Genomic DNA, 20,443 nt, shown 5'->3' with positions numbered 1-20,443 from the left:
TGCATCAAGGTGACAAATGTTAGCAATAAGAAAAAACATTATGAGAGTTATTTGATTCAATTCTGTTTAAGGGATCTGCTTTATGTGTGTGCAGACACTCACAGAAAAAGCTGAAGAAAATACCAAGATCCGGGGGAAAAAAAAATCTATGTGTCAGCAGCTAGGCATAATAATTTTTAATCAAATGCAGCCTTCTTGACATTCAGAGTCCTGCTGCAGCTGCCAAGTCATGCTACAAATGTATTTCTCTACTGGCCTCTTGCAGTTCACAGCACACTGTGTTTGAAAAGCCTTGCCTCACTTCTAACCTATTGACTTCCCCAATTCCGTGCCACAGCAGTTTGACAGACACTCAGATGAGCCAGATAAACATTCTGATCAGTTTTGTCCAGTGGACAGCCATACATATTCTATTTTATTTTCTTTTAAGCCACCAGATACCAGCCACTTCCTCACACAAAACTGCTTTTGGTGGTTTGTTGGTTTGTTTCTGTTTATGTGATATGTGTATACATTTTGTAAAGGACTGCAAAGCACGGATGCAGAAGAAAGTGCATCTTTCACAAGAAATCACACACGCTCCTGAGACCTTGGAAAACTCGAGCACAGTGCAGGCACAGCTGGGGATGAGGCGGTACAAGCAAAAAAGCTACAGTAAGGTGCTCTCTAGCGATCCGATCTTTCATTTGGATAGGTTAAAAATCCCAATGGCCCCCAATCCAGAGATTCCAAATTCACAGTAAAGAGCTCAAGAAACAGAAAAGCTGAATCCAAGCCTTCAATTTTTTCTCTAATAATCAAAGTCTGTAAGGTGAGACTGATAAACATTCTCTGTTGATTCACTCCTGCTCTCAGTCAAACTCAAAACCTCCTTCGTCAGTTAGTTTCTCACTGAGTGCTGCAGTAATCTTCTGATCCACCCAAATAAACTAAAATAGTGGCAATCTGAGATTTGGGCTCAGACTGTATCACCTGGGATAATTTATGACCAGGAAGCACAGTTTCCAACAGGTAAGATACAGGGGTGATGCTACAGCCAAAGCAAACATTCAGTAAAGAAGAGGTCATTCATTTCTGTTCCATCTTTGATCAGATCTTAGCACACATCATTTCACTTCTGGGTGTCTTCCTCATCCTTTCCCTATTTGGAAATCCTTATCTATTTGGATAGTAGATGGATCCCTGCCCTAAAGATCTACTCTGAAGCTATACAGTGCCCAGCACAACAGGGTCCTGAACTGTACTACATCAGGCAGGCGTTTCAATGATAGAAAGACTTAAGGAGGATTTCACTTTTACAGATTCACGTATGAAAATAAGGAGCATTCCTCTGGGAGAAAAACATCAGCTTTTAGTAAAAGTTCAAAGCAATAATTACAATTTTAGTTTTTGACACCCACCAAAAATGAATCATACCCTATTTGCAGAACGACAATGGCCTTTTGTACAATAACTCTGGAGTATAGAGCCTGTACATAGAGACTGACACAACGTGAGTGAGTGAAATATCCATCAAGCAAAAAAACACTTAATAAAATAATCAGCCTTCGTTATGGGAAGAATAGCCTTACCAAAAAAAAAAAAAAAAAAAAAAAAAAAAATCATTGCCATTTGCATGTTATTCACAGCCTTGGTTCTCATTTCTGGATGCCTTAGAAACAAAAACCCACACCCCATAGCATGCCTAGAAATACAAGAGAAAAGGCTCTAAGATCATAACTGTCTCCAGTAAAGTCCTGAGGGGAGAGACTGTTTTACATGATTGTGAAAAAGATAAAAAAAAATTCCACTACTGGTGCTGCTCCCATCTTTAACTGTGCCATCTGGTGTCTCTACCTGCTCTTACTTCCACAGAGACCTCAAATAGCAGCTGCCTCAGGAAGGTCTTTTCCTGCCAGGTCAAGTTGGTGCTCAACACCCCAAGCCTGCCCTTAGGAGGGGATATTATTAAACTTCACCCATGCCATGACTGACAGTGGGTACAAGAACGTTGCTATCTCACAAAATCTCACTGCTGTGAATAATTTATACCCTCTACCACAAATTACCCTCCAAACAAACCTAGCTGTATGTGATTCTCATTTCCCTTCTTGCACTGTGAACCTGAATGCATAACCCATCCCCTACCCTCAAGGACCTTCCAAAGGTTGCTCTGTGTGCTCCTGGACCAGCAGCTGGGATGCACTGACTACCTGTCCATGCCACTAAAGCTTTTCTGGGCAGGACGCATTGCTTACCAGTAGCTCTGAGATCAGCAATAAGTAAACAAACAAACAGAGTTCAGAACAGCCTTTTAAGGACAAGCGTGTTTTGCCTTATTAGCTGTAATAAAAACTGACACATTGCGATTCAGAGCCTGACAGACTTCTTTAACATGAGCGCAGAATTGAAGCTGATGGGACTTCTTTTGAATTTATAGGCCTGTATGTGCAAATAAAAGAGGTACAAGCGGGTCTGGCACCAACAAGCCATTTGTCACATTTCTCACTCATATAAAGAACTAGGGAATGCATTAACGTGTCACAAACAGAAATTATTGATCAATGAATGACTGAAAACCTATTTAAATTTCTCCAGGCATGAATGTGTATAAAACAAAAGATTCCTTGAAGAAACTCTGATTTGGACTGACTTTGAACAGTAATGAGAGCAGAAAAAAACACTGAGTGCTGTTTTTGTTTACCTCCATCTGGAAAGTTCAAATGTCATCAAATAGACACTGAAATGGGAAAGTTTGAAGAGAAGAAATGATCTCTGCTGTGTGAAAGTTGTTGGGTTGTTCTGTTTCTATTGGACACAGAAGTAAATGCTCATTAAAGGAGCTGAATATGAGGTCAATTAAATTTAGTGCTCTTGAACCAACAGGTTACATCAGTTAATATCTTGCTGGCTTTGCCACCTTCCTGAATAACTAAAACCAAATGTGCTGCGTTCAGATCAGTCAAAAGCATGGAGAAAAGAAAGATGGTAAATAAATTCATTTTTAAAAATCCATTCAAATGACAGTGAACATAAAAAGGCACTCTCTTATAGTTATTAAACATACCACCGAAAATTGGGGAATTAAACCATGAAGAGCTCTCTAGCTGGCCATAAATTTCAATTTTTCCCCTGCTTGGTGCATAATGATGCCTTGATAAGCTTCCTATTATTGATGCATCTGCAACATATACCCTCTTTTTGAGCTGAAATGCTGCTCTGTAGCAGATGGTGGCTATTGTGTTTACACATCAGCACTTTATGATTGCATTTTCTCACGTCTGCAGTAAAAAAGAAAGCCGTAATTGAGTTTTTAATGGCTTTGCACATTGTTCATTAAGATTACATGAGTGTGTTCTGACAAATGACAGCTGAAGAAATGAGCCACTGAGAACCCCTCATGATCACCAGACAGACCTCAGCTGATGCTCTTTCACTGCTGCCTTTGAAGAACTGCGCTGTTTAAAAGTAAAATTACAGCAACCATTAAAGACTGAATGTAAACTTGAAAAGAAAACTGTCAAAATGCTCAACTGCAAAAACAGCCTTCGGAAACCCTGAGAACCCAAATCAGAAAGTACAGAACTTTCTTTGAAACAGCAAACTCTTTCTCCCAGTACGTCAATCTGCTTTTCCAGCAGCTCCATCACAGCACAGGCACTTTTTTTTTCAGACACAGTGCTTCTGGTTACCAAAGAACAACTCTACCCTCAAAAAGGAAGGGCCTGACACCTGACCCTGTTAGCATGGAATGAAGCAACCTGAAATAATTTCAGTCAGAAGGGGCCTCAGGTAATATCTAAGGCATCATATTTAGTCCATTTCTGTGCTTAGAGCAGGGTCATCTCTTCTCCCCACTGACTCTCTAAAGCCTCCCAGATGGTCCAGTCCCTCTGGATAACCTGCTCCAGTACTTGGCTGCCCTCAGGTTGTTTTTTTGTCACCCCTATAACCTCTCATTTCAGCCCATACCCCTTGTCTCTCACCCTCCAGCCACTCAGTGCAGTAATGACTCTACCCCATCCTGGAGGCACTGAGGTGTTGCTCCCAGGACCCCCCCAAATCTTTCCTGCCCGAGCCTGAACAATGTCATCACTCCTCAACCTCTTGTCCCAGGGTGCTGGCTCCTGCCCTGACCACTCACTCGGTGGCCTTCACTTTCCTCCCTCCCTTTCATCAGAGTCTGTGATGTTGGGGCACCCGAAATTGGACACAATAGGCTAAAGGCAATCTAATGAGTGGCAAGCAAGGAAGGACCACTTCTATTTGTCTGCTGGCTAGGTCCCTGTTAATACAGCCCAGGATGGCATCAGCAGTCAGAACATGCTGATGACTTATATTCAGGCTGCCCTCTACCTGACTAGTCTACGTCCACATTCACAGTATTTCTTCCAGCCTGCCTCTACCCCTCTGGATGGTGGTCCTACCCTTGACTGTATCAACTGTTCCCATAGTTTGATGCCAAACTAGAGATGCCACCAATTACTGCCAGCCAACCAGTGCACACCTCCACAGCTACCACCACCAGCCCAGACCATAACAACACCCTGACCTGGAAACACATGAAGCTTTGTCCTGACTCTGGTCTCCGTAGTTTCATAGCACTTCTTCTGCAGTTGAATTACAGGACCAAGAGAGCTCTGGTAACTTCACATCTTACAAAACCAAAAAAGAAAGAAAGTATTTCCATATAATTGCTTAAAGTTAAAACCATGAAATTCACAGTTCTTCTTCACAAAAAGTTACCATTGTACTTTCCTCATTTTTCTACCCCTGCCCTTCTCAGCTACATGTAATAACAGCTGAAGAAGGCTCAGAAATCTCTTCTCCTGACTGATGAACCACAGCGAGCAGCGCTTGTACAAACTCAGAATTAAACAAGGCGTATCTCATAGCTGCTATCCCTTCTTCAAATATTAGGACAAAATCAGACCCGTGGGTTTTATCTCTCAAATGTGGGCCACACTGAATTAATCTGCCATGGAATAAGAAAGAGCTTGATTCACAGATAAACAGGAATATAAACTGCAAGTTCAGTCCCATATAATTCATGAGGACAATTCATTCACTTGGGAAACTGTTGGATAATAGGAAAATATTTTTTAAAGAGACAGCCTTTATTTGTAAAGACGTTTTCTTCTGGATATTTATGTCGTGAAAAGAATTATGTTGCTGAGGGTTTTTATAAGATAAATCTTCTCTGGAAACAAGACTGATTACATATTGCTTCAGCGACTACAAATATTTGCTGTACTCATTGAAAGGATGTGAAGATTGTGGCACTGTCGCCTCACTGACCCTTCTGAAGCAGGGTCTCTTATTAGCAGAGGGACTTTGTGGCCTCACCACCAGCCCAGAGCAGTCCCAAGCAGCTATGCACTCAATGCAGGTATACCTGTACCCAAACTACTGCTAGATGCAGTGGAAGATCAGCACTTAGAGGTTAACTAACATCTGTATGGAGCACAAACACAGTAGTGATACTTAACTACAACTCTGATAACCAAAGAACCTCGATCTAAGCCTCCATCAGATGAATCCTGAAAGCAGTGCCATCTAACAGCCCTGGTCTGTAATAGGGATGATTTATCACAAAGACTCATGATAAAATTTCACACTTGAAGGTGCACAATGCTGTCCAGTGCTATTGCTTACCACTCAAGCCTCACAAGCAAGTTGCTTCCATCATCAACCAGAGGAAGAACACCGGCAGCTGGTGTTTGCTGGAATAACATCTGTGCTCCAATCACCTCTTTCCCTCAAATTTTAATTTACAAAGCAAAAATCCTTGGTATCAGACCCCAGATGAAAGCCATCGCTCATGTGTTACATGTACCTTACAAATGCTCTGCGTACCGCAATGCTCCACAGTCATCTTCAGAATTGTCTTTCCATGTTTTGTAAATGTTTATTTATTGAAAGAGTGACTGTCACAGCCATCAGCCTGTTCCTGAGAAGCAAACAGTGCTGTGGAATCACAAACTATTCTATAAATCTCAATGGCGAACAACTTTTTAATGGATTCACTGCCTTCATTCATTGTTGCTAAGGTCACTGCTGTAGCATGCTTTGAGACTGTCCTTATTCCATTATTTATAAATACAGTATGAATTGCTTTGCAGTACTGCAAAAAAAGGATCCATTAGCAATGAAGTTACCCCAGTTTATCAGATAAATGAATCTTGTAATAATAAACACGTGTCTCTACAATCAAAAGATCAGAAGTCTCTTTGATTTTAGTTATACCTTCTTGTTTGCATCATCATTTTTTAAATCGCATGAAAATATACACTAAAACCATGAGGAGTTATTGTTGATTTTCAGTTCCAGTAGTTTGATTACTATTCATCCTATCAATTACTACCTTAACACTTCGGTAAAATGTAGAGAACTGATTTAAACACTTAATAAGGCATAGGTTATTAAATGGGCAAATAAGCAAAATAGAGGGAATAGCCGTAACTCAGCATAATATCTATGTTTAAAGACATTGCAAATCTTGTTCTCAGCACTCAAGAGCTTTATTACAGCTGAGCCTTGAAAGAGAGGCCCACAGGAATGAGTTGTAGGGACATTAGTAAGCCTCAAAGCCTCTTGCAAATGTAGTTCCAAGAAGGCTCAGAGTTCAGCAGAATACTAAATATCTTCTTCACCTGATTTAACCCATGGCCAACTGGCTGCTGCCAAGTGCTTCTCTCACTCATGGGAAACGCAGCATTTCAGTGTAGAACCCCCGGACCCACTCTCTGAAAACACACTGACCATTTATTTAGGTTCCAGGCATGCAAATGCTTGTGTAATGAGCATAATTTACAGACAGATGCTAAAGAACGCTCTCGTGAGGAAATGCCAACAACAAATGAGTTCAGAGGTAGCAGTCAGTACAGATTTTTCTGAACAAGTAATTGCTGTTTAGAACGTGCACCTCATAGCTTTGCTTACAAATATGGAACTTACTTTAAAAATAAAATTCCCCATCTCATTACAACTCAATGGCTAAAAATGAAGGTCTCTCCAACCAAGGCTCAAGGAAAGCATGTTTTCAGTTGTTGATTACAAGTCATTAAAGAATTAAATGAGTACATTACAGCTAATGCTACATCAGCTCTTATTGGAGGAAGGGCAGCAAGGCAAAGGGAAGCTCTGCTGCCCCTCTGGACTGGGACAGCCAATGGCAACAGGCTTTGATACGCCTGAACAGACACAGTATGCACTAAACCAGGAACATAATTTCTTTCTGGCTTTGAAAGCTGTTTTGTCTGAATGTTTCATATACAAGTAACGGCCAACAGACATGATATAACAACTTGTAACTACCCGCACAGAGCAACTATCCTGCACTGTTCAGATACAATGTCAGACCAGTCAAAGTCATTCAAAAACAACAGCCCCTCTTTAGAATACACTTTTATTCTCTACTTTTACTTTGTATTTACAGTGTTTCTCATTTCTGGTTTGCTTCTGAACACATTTTTTCTCTCCTCTACACACGTTCTAAAAGATGACTGCAAACTCCGTTATGCCTCATTCTTCAAGTATGCAGCAGACATCTGTTAGATGCAGCCTCATTTGAGAGGTGCGCGGATGGATGGCTCAAGGTTCACAGAACGGCTTGGTTTAGTTTACTTTACTTTCACTCATCTAAGGCCACTGAGATGGAACACCACCAGACACTTACCCTGCTGCTGGAGCTCAAGGTTCTCAGATGCTCCACAGCACCTAACTCTGCATCAGACAAAACCCACTGCCTGTTTCCAGTGCCCCATAAGACAGCCATCTGGAGCACATGTTCATAGACTCCTGGCTTTCTTGCTGTTGCAATTCATAAAAATTCTAAATGGCCATGCAAGTTGGACCTCAACACTTGTGTATTTTCCAAAAGGAACTTTGGAATAACCTTTGGAGTTGGCATGAGGGCTACCAGAAGTATTTTAGCAAAACTATTAGTCTATTAGAAGGTACTAGATTCCAAGTAATCCAAGCACAGTCTTATTTTCAATACACTGGATTCTATCTTTGCTTAATCATTAAAGACAAATGGCTAAATAATTTATTATGTCATTCCAAAGCATAAGAAGTGTGTTGTACGCCAGCCAGAACCAAATACCTCATTAGCAGGCATGCAGCTCCATTGCTGGCCAACTTTTACGGCCTCTGCAACTTGTGTAAAACTTCCATATGTCTGTCTATGTAACATTCACCAGGCAACCGCGGAGAGATTATTACCGTCTGTATTTGTGACAGAAAACACATATTAAATGCAATGCCAAAAGGCAACTGCAGCAAACAATGTCTGAAGAGGAATTGTTTCTTAAGGAGTTTGTTTTTACGTAACAGAGTTCTGACCATATGGTCACTTATTTACACACTTAAGAGATCAGCACCACAACTCTCAACTCAGAATATGACAAAGGTTGGCTGGTGAGTTATTTTTGTAACAAACTCCCAACTTCACGGAGCTTGGTTTTAACAGAAAGTGTTAATTGCTGTTAAGTCAGTGATGCTATTCTGGGTTTACTGCAGTGCAGCCAACGATGGAGTTTGGCAGAGAGAATTCAGAAAATAATGAAGCCCATCTCACAAGTCACCACACTGTATGGCAGAGCAAGAATTTCTCAAAAGGAGCAGCTCTAAACTGCAAAAGCAGAGGTTCATGCAGGCCACTGTGGAGGCGTATTGGCACAGCAAAAAGGAGCCTCAGTCATTTCAGCCCACACCTTTACCAGCTGTGATCACTGTGATTTGCTCATTCCCATGGGAACTAAATTAAACCAGATTTTTTCTTTTAAACAGGCAATGTTTGTTTGCCTATCATAACCCCTGGTACAATTACAGCAACCTAAGCAGAAGAGTCACCATCCTCATTTCCAAGCATGTTATCCTCTTAGGGTGGTCATTTTCTAGCTGAACATTATTTATGCCTCAGGAAGAGAAAATGAAATACTGCCTTGACTAACACTACCATTCAGAGAAGGTTTAAACTCTCCACAATAAAATACTAGTTTAATCCAAGCAGAAGACATTTCTCAGTAACAGGATGAATAGGTGGCTGGCTCAGAACACAAGGCAATATTTGTGCTCATAAAAAGTCCCAAACCATGCAGTTGCAATTAACGATTACTGAACTGGATCAATCACTACACAGAAGCCTAAGTAAAAGCCCAATAGTTACTGAATATTGACAAACATTTTTACTCAACTTGACAGCTGTACTCAATAACAAAGCTTTTCTTTGAGTAGCTTAAAAGAAGCTGCCTTTGAGCCACAGGACACATCCCTGTGCTTTAGTCAAACAAGTACGCTCAGCACACTCAATGTGCATAGTTTGCAATAGTTGATCATGACTCACTTCATGGTCTTTTTGATAGTAAGCAGCAACAAGATTATTAACATCCACAGAGGCTATTATTCACATGTGGTTTTTGGAGCCCAGTTGGACGCCTGTGTGAATTTATTTATTTTTACTAAATTGCCCAAAAGTGTGTATACATTTATGCCCTGTGGACTGCAGTTCATTTAGAACCTAATAGCGTTATACACACAATGTTAGATTTTGATTAGAAATTAATAGCATTAACTGAATCACATTTTCTGGCCATGCTCTTCCCTGCTGAGAAACATGGCTGTGCAACATCCATTCCAAGCTCCGCAGGTGATACAGACTGAGTTTATACCACTTTTTGGGTGAAAACTTCCAATATTTTACCTGCTAAGTTCTTTGACATAACCTAAATCCACCTTTATCCCCAGAAGGTAACTCAAATGTTGTACCAGCCACACCAAAATAACTGGTTAATGTAGCCATGAATTGACGCCACCGGGACCCCGCTTAAATGAAGAGCATTATTTAGCAACCACATAACAAACACTGCACCAAGTCCTGGCACTTTGGTTAAACACATGGAGCTAGAAGTGACAGAAGGGTTAAATGTACACAAACAGAGATGTTCAGAATGTGACGTAAATAGTTCATAACTTTGCTGAGAAATCCTCAGAGCCTCTAAACACCCAAGTATGCCAGCTCTTCCTTCAGCTCAAGTTCCTCACAGTTCTCAACAAATTTTGCAGTCAGTGCCATGCTACTTATTTAATTGTTCGCTTCCTCTTACAGAATGCAGTTTAATATGCTATTGGGAAAGTCATTTGGGCAATCCTTTGTTAACCTTCTGCCACATTTGACTATTTTCTATCTTCAGTAGCCTTCAAATCCCAAACAGAATTTTAACCCTCCCATGAGGATTACTTTATTTAATAAACTCTCGGGAGGTATTTCAAAAGCTTTGAAATCCCTGGTAAATCCAGTTTTTAATCCATTATTACACTGGCATTGAAGAAATTTCTGTAAATTAGAACGTCATAGTGCTCTGCTGGTTAGTCTGTCATGCTGGATTCACCTAAGTGGATTCATCTATTTGTTATTGTTTTAATCGTTTTTACCTCCAAGCTTTCTAGGATCATCTCTTTTTCTTTATGTTAAAGAAAGAGACTCCTGGCTCTTCTCTTCAGTAGCCAATTAAGCATCTGTGAAAAAGCACATTAGCAAATCAAGTCCTTCCCCTAAAAAATTCCTCAGAGAATTATGAAGTTTTCTTGTTTGTTACTAAAACCACAAGTGGTTGTTTGACCAAGAATCAAAGAAGGAAAAAAAACCTCCCCCCACACCTCCCAAGAGAAAAAAAAAAATAATGCTAGTGCAAAGTAATCAGTTAGGTTACCTGAAGTGTAGATTTCTGTACCTAAAAAAGAACCCAATTACTGATATATTCTGATTCTAGCTGACTCATCAGTCCTCAATTCCCGCAGCCAGGAGATTTAAATAAACTTAAAATCTCTTATTACCTTAGTCTGAAATTATCTTTCTACCCCAATTTCAAGTGTCTGTACTAGACCTCAAAGTTATTCTTAATAGGCTCTTTTTATTATTTAATTATTTTTTAAAGTGGAATGTTATTTTTATCTTCAAAGGGACAGCAATGATAAGATTGAATCTGAGTGGGTAAGGATCCAGGAGAAGACCAACAGGGCGAACATCCAGGTGGGGGTCTGTTAAAGACAACCTAATCGGGATGAAGAGACAGACAAGGCATTTCTGTGAACAGCTGGCACAGGCTGTATGATTGCCAGCCCTTGTTCTCATTGAGGACTTTAACTTCCCCTGATAAATACTGGAAATATAACGCTGCACATTAATCTAGACCCACAGTCTAGGAGGCTTCTAGAAGTTATGGAAGACAAACTTCACAGCTGGTAAGAGTGCCTACCAGGGGAGGTGCACTCCTAGACCTGGTGTTCACAAACAGAAGAACTGATGGAGATGTGGAGGCCAGGAGCTGTCTTATGCAGAGCAATCCCGCAATGGTAGAGTTCTCTATTCTTGGGGAAGGGCTAATGAGAATCTCCATCGTTTACTGGATGCAGATGGGTACCTGACCACTCAGGATAATGGCAGCCCATGGCTGGCATCAGTACCCTCTTTGCTGGGTAAAGAACTGGCTGAACACCAGGCCCAGAGAGTGGTGGTGAACAGAGTTAAATCCAACTGGTGACCAGGCACTAGTGGTGCTCCCCAGGGGTTCAGTACTGTGGTCTGTCCTGTTTAAGATCTTTATTGATGACCTGGATGAGAGGATTGAGTGCACTCTCAGTAAGTTTGCAGATGACACCAAGTCATCTTTTATGATTCTATGACTTATTTGCTTTATTCCATGGCAGCCCTAACAATCTCTCTTAGTTCATACTTTCAGTCTTCAAAGATGCCACCAAATGTAGCAACGCTTGAATAAACTTACTTCAGTGTAAGGACAAACAGTAGCATGGTTTCCTACACATAACCCTTCTTAATTCTTCAATTGGAACAGCAAGATAAAAAAACCTAAAACTCTGTGCGAGACAGCCTTGAAACAACATAAGTATCGAGACTTGAATGGAGGGCTGGGCAATTACAGCAGAACGTTTAAGATGGCCAAGAGGTAAAGTGAAAAATTCAGTTGTATTTTTAGAACATGAAGGAAGTTTTCAGTACTGGCATGAGTTCAAAAGGAAACAGATTTTTCCATAGGCAAAGCTCCCCCTTACCATTCCATGAGCACGCTGTTGAAACAGGCTGTAAACACTTCAGGTAGAAAGAACTCAAATTAAAACATACTTGAGCGGTTTTCTCAGGTTCTGATACTGCTCTAAATGAAGCAGACAAATAAAGCTCCTCCTGAACTCAGCACGATCAGGATCAGGGCCAAATTATTAACAAGCATCTTTCTGAGTAGGATTATCTATCTTTGAAAAATAATTGCTCCTCGTGGCCTTGCAAACAAATGAGCAATTTCTGTAGGACTTACACCGAGCTAACTAGAATTTCCACAAATTCATGCAAACAAACTAGCATTCCAAGCATGGGGACACAATTAAGCTTTCAGGCTTTCAGTTTTCCCATTAATCTCTATTACAGAAATGTACTCTGGAATCCTATTTCTATGCCTCCTGATTTAATATATTGAACTCTATTATTGCAGCTGCAGGAAGCTCTCAAGTCAACACCCTGGCAGAGATTTTGGGATGGAGATTTCTCTAGCATCCACATTCTGCTCCATTTTAGAAATAAGAAAATGCCTCAAAATGCGTAAGTCAGTTTTTTTTCCTCTGGTGATCATGTACAACATAAAACGTATCACTTTTAAACTTGTATTTATTAGCATTACTTACGCTTATAACATGATCCAAAAACATAGGCAGTTACATAGGCAAACACATAGTAAAAATATCAGAGGGATCTTAGGACTTCTTCCCTTTCTAGAGGCCACTTTCACTTTGACTGCAAGCAGCATAACTCTATGTGTGCTACAGCAGGGTCAGCATGCATTATTCTGCCCACAGGCACTGGGATGGCAGTCTACCCACAGGTGAAGACTTACAGAATAAATTAGGAAGTTCATACCCCAGGGGAACGATTGTTAAAATAAGCTCAGCATTTCTGACAGCCATGCAACGGTGTTTCTACTCTTGAGGTTTTATGGATGCTCAATTGAAATAACTTGCTTAGCTTGCTCACAGCTGCCATTCACAAGGAGCGCTGATCTACAAAATGCAGCATGGTGAGCAACCTCATGAAACCCATTAGATTTTCCTTTAAATGTCAGTGTACGTACAGGTAGCCTATTGGATCATCGGGCTAATCAGTTTTTCAAGGCAGTGGTATTGTGTTTGGATAGCACATGCATTTCTCAAGCAATCAAGATTACTCAGTTTTTAGTTTTATTTTTTAAGAGCATTTAAACTGTCTTCTGTAGTTACTTGTTAAAGCACTGAGACGCACTGGAATGCAGAGCCCAGTACCCAAAAGCTGACTGTGGAATACTGCCTGAAGTTTACCATCTTTGAGCCAGCGATACACAACAACATGGAGGTACTGCAACCAAACGTCAAGAGCCCAGTGTTGTTACATGCACAGAGCTGTTCCCTTCCCAGCTCTGAACTGAAAGGAATAGAGAATATACTACATTAAAAAAACATTGTCTAGAAGAGCAGTAAAAATGATAACAGCTTAAAACACAGTCCATGCTCAGATTGGCTCTGTATCCGTATCATTTTCAGCAGCTGGGGAGGAAAAGTACCCAAAACAGACAACTGCTGCTTGTGATATAAACATAAAAACTACATTTAAAAACAAATAAATAAATAAACACAAACCCCAAGCTCTTTTCCATTTGTTTAGTCTTTCCTCTTACTTTTGGTATTCAAAACACCATGATGTGAGCCCCCAGAGGAATGGAATTTGAGCAGTCCTGCTGCCTGACAATTTCCTTTGCTATTTTGCCTCCTCATACTGTAAAGGAAGAATCCAATTTCCAAACCTACAGACAGTTCATTTAAAACACATCTTTCCATTTTGAATGTGTACCACTTGCAGCTTGTGCTTTGAGGACACGCAATTATGTTTCACCCTAGTAAGGCAAAGGCTCAGCATATTCCACTAAAACTGGTAACAGGCTGAAGGTTTACATTTTCAACATAGATAACTTGATGAAAGTCTGATTTCACAGCGCTGTGAAACACATACCGTATGCTGAGTGCAAACTTTCCTCCAAGAGATCTTTCTGAATTCCATCCTGTTTTAATTTCCTCCTAACGTATTCTATTCAGAACGCTTTTACTTTAAACAGTTCAAGATTTTAGTTGTTCTATTTACAATAAGGCATAAAGGAATTAACAAGAACTGAGATCATTTGCTCCATTTCTATTTTGCATTCACACAGCCTCCATCCAGGGTGCTAATTTGGTAGAACAGTGGAGGATGATTTCCTCCTGCTCACAGAACCGCTTAGACTCAGCATGCAACAATTTGCCTATCAAACAGTTTGTTAAGAGCTGAAGGGTATATATTGCTCATCTTACTCTAATTCTCTTGGCCATGAGCACACTTATTTTTTCCGTAGTATTTTCAATATGGCTCAATACAATAGTAGATTTTAACTTCTTTCCATTTAGGAAACTACCAAATGACTCTATGTCATATGCAATGGTGCTAGAAATAAAATATCCAGAAGTATCTAAAATTCCAGATAGTACCAGTGCCATAAGGGTACACACAACTAAGGATTTGTACCAAACTCTGACAATGTCAGTGAAAGCACAGCACTTTAAATACGGCATTCACGCTGCCTACAGCTCCAGATACCTTTAAATCACGTGAAGTACAACAATTATGATTTCCAAAAGCCTGGTACATCTTGATTTCTGCATTCTCAACCCATACATGTGCTGCATGACATGATTTCATGCATTCAACCACACAGTTGTATGGCAATTGTAGACATGCTTGTAGCATGTAAAGCCTTTGGTATAGCAACGCATTTGCAGCTCTGAAAAGGCGTGGATTTTAATTACTCATCAATCTTTTGAAGATGTTCTTACTACTTTGATGTCTAAGATGCTCTACAGATCAGTCAAGGTACAAGCCTTAATAAGGCTCTGAAGGTTTTCTTAAACTTTACCAGAAGTGTTGTCTCATTTTTAGCAATGGAAGTCACCAAAGCATGAAGAAAAGCTTACCTCAAAGACCTAAGGAAAAAAACTGAAAGAAAGATTATGCATTGCATATATTATGCAAACATGACCATTGAAAATGTATTACACAGTTTTTCTCTCCTTCTGAATTAGAGTGAGCTGATTTTCCAACCATATCTAACACGAAAACAGATTTTCATAGAAAAGATAACTCTCTAAAACATTGTTTTCCTTCCTCAGCATATAGTGGATGAGCATTACATGCAGAAGGACATGGGAACGTCAAGACAAGGAAAGGCAGGCCTTGCCACCCAGCCTCCAGGGCAGCTTGCAAAGGCCTCTGCTGCAGTGAACATTCTCCCATAAATCATAAGTAGTACTGAAGCTACACATTTGATGTTGTATTTTTCTATTCTCAGCTACTGTAGTCCAGACTATCCCTAATAACTTCTTGAACTATATCCTACAATGCACAGTTTTCAGTACACAAAGCTGATACAAGGAAAGATTCCATTATGACAAGGGTGGCCAAACATTAGAACAAGCCTCCTACAGAGATGCTGACGCCCTGGGCATGTCAGTATTCAAGAGACACTCCAATGCCCTCACAAATTTGTTTCATCCCTAAAGAGGCCAAGAAGCTTTTTAAGTAGGTCCCTGCCAACTGAACCATTCTGTTCTATTCGGGGGAGACAACAGAACCAAGGCACCTTGGTCAAAGGTGGCTGCACTGACAGGGCTTGGATTTCTTGAATTCACTCCTCATACCACAGCTGTTTAATTACTGGAGTCAACAAATATCTATGCCAAAACACTTACTTTTCTCAGGATGATGAAATAGCCAAGGTAACGTAACAAAATACATATATTTGCAGAATGCTTTTATGCACTACTTGAATCTTTGTACAAAGCAGACCCTAGTATTTACAGCAGCCATGACTTGTGCTTGCTGGAAGGATGTGTTAGGGATTCCCTCAGGAATTAGAGGTTACAAAATGATCCCCATGCTCTTGATTCTGGTTACATGTCATATCACAGCTTACAGCCATGTTACATCTTCCACACAGCTCAATAAGGACTTAAACTCCTATCTGTTAAAAATCTAATCACCAGCTTACTCTTGAGTTCTGACATGCTACCAGAGGATGCAGAGGATTTCAGAAGCAAAGGTCACACTCCAAGCTCATCCTATTCAATGCAAGCTATGAGAACAGCTCCAAAAGTAAGGCCTCCTATTTTATTACGTTGGCCCAGGACATCAGAGGCAGATATTGGTGGTATTGATATCCTGGGTTGAAGTTTTGTGACAAATTCCCACCAGCCACCAAGGATTTGAAACTTCAACTTCAATGTTTAAAAGCAACAAACCTACAAGCACCATTCCCCATTCATTCCCCTAGAACCTGTACCAAGAAATTACCATCAAGCCATTTTTAGGACTCTTCTGGACCTGTTTTATAGCAGCTGTGTGGTATTCACCCTTAACATCTGGCAAGTTGAAGTCATCGTAACGACAAGAGCACCTGATGCACAGGTACCTCTCAGGTCCTTAAAGAATACATCATCAGTGTCATCATCCCAGAAGGGTGGCAACACTTCACTTCCTCTCCCACAACTGCCCTGCCTGTCTCTGATGAAGTTCCAGTAACCATCCATCATGACACAACAGGCACAGGGCTCTTCCCAACACATTTTGCTAATGCCAATGACACTGCAGCTATGGGACACTGCCAAGACTTCCAGCTGCTCTACCTACTTCCACCTGCTGTGTGCACTGGTGTATAAATGTTTCAAATGTGCTTCACTGTACCCAGAACTCATGCAAATGACTGAAGGATCTCAATAGCATGCACTGCCTCAAAGTTTGTTGGCTTGTCTGTTTATTACTGTGAGCTGGTTTTATTTCTATTCATCTTTCAGATTATATGCAACCTCCATCCCCATTGAAAACTATGGCTGCTCTCAGGCCATTGCCTCCCCACGCCCAACACAGCCATGTTTTGGTCACCATGGGACATTCTAACGGCCACACTGCCATGGCTTTCTGATGTCACAAACCACCTCCCTGACAACCACTATAAATACGGGGACCCTGACAACAGAACATCAGTCCTTAGTCGACTCGCGACTTGGTGACACCCTTGTGGCCCAAGGAGCAACTCAAAGCCATTTCCCATCTTCTGTGTTGTCCCTCGTGGAGGAGGATGGATCCTCCTCCACCAAAGAAGCGGCGGCTTCAGGGGAGCAGCAGCAAACCTGAGCCGATGGATGTCGATCCACCACAGAGCAGCGTCGAACCCATGGAGGTGGACATCCCGCAGCAGGACGAACCCATGGAGGTGGATCCACCTCCATCGAGGCAGGGCAGGCACCACAACATCGTGTCTGCCTGGTGACGCTGCTACATCCATCGGCGGCGCACCAGGGGCTCTCCATTTCCATCTTGGCGTTGAAATGGCACCATCCGCCAGAGAGCCCCTGCGCCAGCTGCTGCTCCCTGCCGCCCTTTCTTCCCCGCCCTCCATCCTCAGCCTTCCCCAAGACCTCTCACCTCTTCTTCCCCTAACTCTGAGGAGACGGGAAGGACTGGCACTGCTGTCCTACAAGCTGCTGCACCGGGACAAGACAAGGAGTCCAACAGATGGCTTTCAGCTTCCTGCAGCCTCCAGCTGAGCCCTGACAAGAGGGCAGGACTGGGACTGGCGTCCTCTCAGCTGCTGCACCACCACAGCACGAGGAGTCCAGCGGACGGCCCCGAGCTCCCTGCGGCCTCCAGGCGCTGGCACAGAAGCTACAGAGGCGGCTGTTCCTTTGGAGAAGCAGAGGACTTGGCTGTGGATGGAAAGAAGGGCTCAAGGGCAACACCAAGGTGCACTGCAGTTGCTCCACTGGGACTTCTGTTTCAACACTGGGCCACAACCGATTTAAAAGGACAACACAAAATAATAACAATAAAAACCTGAGCAATTCTTAAAAAAGCAAAAACAGTCTGTGCCTCTCCATGTGGGTACTTGAGGGTCTGCCTGGGGACTCCCGTGTCCCCTCTTGCTCTCCCCAGTGGGAACGGCTCTGCCCCGCAGGGTGAGGGCCCAGTCCAGGTCTCAGTGCTGGGTAGGAGCCTGGGCACACAGCAGCCCAGGGCAGGCTGCAGGCACGGCCTGTGCTCAGCGCTGGGCACAGAAAGCCAAGAAGAGGGGATGGAAGGCAGCAAGGAACTGTTGCAGATGCCATGGAACTAAACAGGAGGCATTACTTTCAGAGCAGCAAAATCTGAGTTGTTCTGCTGCCTCTTCTCAGAAGCCAGATGCCTTCCTTGTCACATAAGGCCAGATGTTCTGCTTATAGCACTGACACAAAAACAAAGCAAAGATGAAACTGTTAGTCAGTGGAACATTGATCTCAGCAAGGGTGATCATATTCTTGGTAGAATGAATAAAATCACTGACATTCTACTAGTATGAAATGTCTTTCAAAGAGGGGAGCAAGCCTACAGAAAAATAACACTGAAGCATTGCAGTATAAACCCAGCCCTTTTTACCAGCTCCCCATTCTGGATCACCTTTCCACACCATTCAGCTCGGCAAACCCTTGTAATACGATTGGAAATGCTTTGCACTGCTCTTTCTGCACACATGCAAGTGGGGTTTTGTGGAAGCAATGTCAAAGGCTATCCTGGCATTAACTAGATTCTTTTTCCTGTTAGGCCACCTGTTTGTGAAGAAGCATGGATTTATCTTGCACTGTCAATACAGGTATTTTTCTACTTGATGAATAAATCATTAGGGATAACAATAACCAAGTCCCATTATTTACATTTACAAGAAGAACTTTCAAGGCTGACACTGTCTAATTTCAAAAAGATAATTCATAGACTTGATTTTCTATTTTCTTTGGGGCTTCTGTCTCACCTTGTTAACACATGGAACATACACACACACAACGACCTTCCACACTGATTAACGTAACAAAATACATATATTTGCAGAATGCTTTTATGCACTACTTGAATCTTTGTACAAAGCAGACCCTAGTATTTACAGCAGCCATGACTTGTGCTTGCTGGAAGGATGTGTTCGAGATTCCCTCAGGAATTAGAGGTTACAAAATGATCCCCATGCTCTTGATTCTGGTTACATGTCATATCACTGCTTACAGCCATGTTACATCTTCCACACAGCTCAGTAAGGACTTAAACTCCTATCTGTTAAAAATCTAATCACCAGCTTACTCTTGAGTTCTGACACGCTACCAGAGGATGCAGAAGATTTCAGAAGCATAGGTCACAATCCAAGCTCATCCTATTCAATGCAAGCTATGAGAACAGCTCCAAAAGTAAGGCCTCCTATTTTATTACGTTGGCCCAGGACATCAGAGGCAGATATTAGTGGTATTGATATCCTAGGTTGAAGTTTTGTGACAAATTCCCACCCACCACCAAGGATTTGAAACTTCAACTTCAATGTTTAAAAGCAACAAACCTACAAGCACCATTCCCCATTGGTTCCCACGGAACCTGTACCAAGAAATTACCATCAAGCCATTTTTAGGACTCTCCTGGACTTGTTTTATACCAGCAGTGTCATATTCACCCTTAACATCTGGCAAGTTGAAGTCATTGTAAGGACAAGAGCACCTGATGCACAGGTACCTCTCAGGTCCTTAAAGAATACATCATCAGTGTCATCATCCCAGAAGGGTGGCAACACTTCACTTCCTCTCCCACAACTGCCCTGCCTGTCTCTGATGAAGTTCCAGTAACCGTCCATCATGACACAACAGGCACAGGGCTCTTCCCAACACATTTTGCTAATGCCAATGACACTGCAGCTATGGGACAGTGCCAAGACTTCCAGCTGCTCTACCTACTTCCACCTGCTGTGTGCACTGGTATATAAATGTTTCAAATGTGCTTCACTGTACCCAGAACTCATGCAAATGACTGAAGGATCTCAATAGCACACACTGCCTCAAAGTTTTTTGGCTTGTCTGTTTATTACTGTGAGCTGGTTTTATTTCTATTCATCTTTCAGATTATATGCACCCTCCATCCCCATTGAAAACTATGGCTGCTCTCAGGCCATTGCCTCACCACGCCCAACACAGCCATGTTTTGGTCACCATGGGACATTCTAACGGTCACACTGCCACAGCTTTCTGATGTCACAAACCACCTCCCTGACAACCGCTATAAATACAGGGACCCTGACAACAGAACATCAGTCCTTAGTCGACTCGCGACTTGGTGACACCCTTGTGGCCCAAGGAGCAACATATAAAGTCCCTTCTCACCTTTTGTGTTGTCCCTCGTGGAGGAGGATGGATCCTCCTCCACCAAAGAAGTGGCGGCTTCAGGGGAGCAGCAGCAAACCTGAGCCGATGGATGTCGATCCACCAGACAGCAGCGTCGAGCCCATGGAGGTGGACATCCCTCTGGAGGAGGAACCCATGGAGGTGGATCCACCTC

At 42.0% G+C, this 20,443-nt stretch overlaps 2 protein-coding genes across 5 annotated transcripts in view; one reads left to right on the top strand and one right to left on the bottom strand.

Moving 5' to 3' along the window:
* The window catches only part of LOC146753128 (receptor-type tyrosine-protein phosphatase T-like), a 232,338-nt gene that overhangs the window by 103,711 nt on the left and 108,184 nt on the right, over nucleotides 1–20,443 (bottom strand). The gene's annotated exons all lie outside the window — the stretch shown is intronic.
* Nucleotides 17,248–17,942, top strand: LOC146753129 (uncharacterized). Its single transcript, XM_085530958.1, is given in 3 exon segments — nucleotides 17,248–17,460; nucleotides 17,462–17,500; nucleotides 17,502–17,942. Coding segments are annotated over 3 exon segments (693 nt in total).

This window comes from Coturnix japonica, unplaced genomic scaffold, assembly GCF_054131305.1.
Source record: "Coturnix japonica strain WE unplaced genomic scaffold, WE-NBRP24 Scf039, whole genome shotgun sequence".
NCBI classification, from domain to species: domain Eukaryota; kingdom Metazoa; phylum Chordata; class Aves; order Galliformes; family Phasianidae; genus Coturnix; species Coturnix japonica.
The sequence above is the reverse complement of the archived record's forward strand: the minus strand, read 5'-3'. Positions and strand labels throughout refer to the sequence as shown.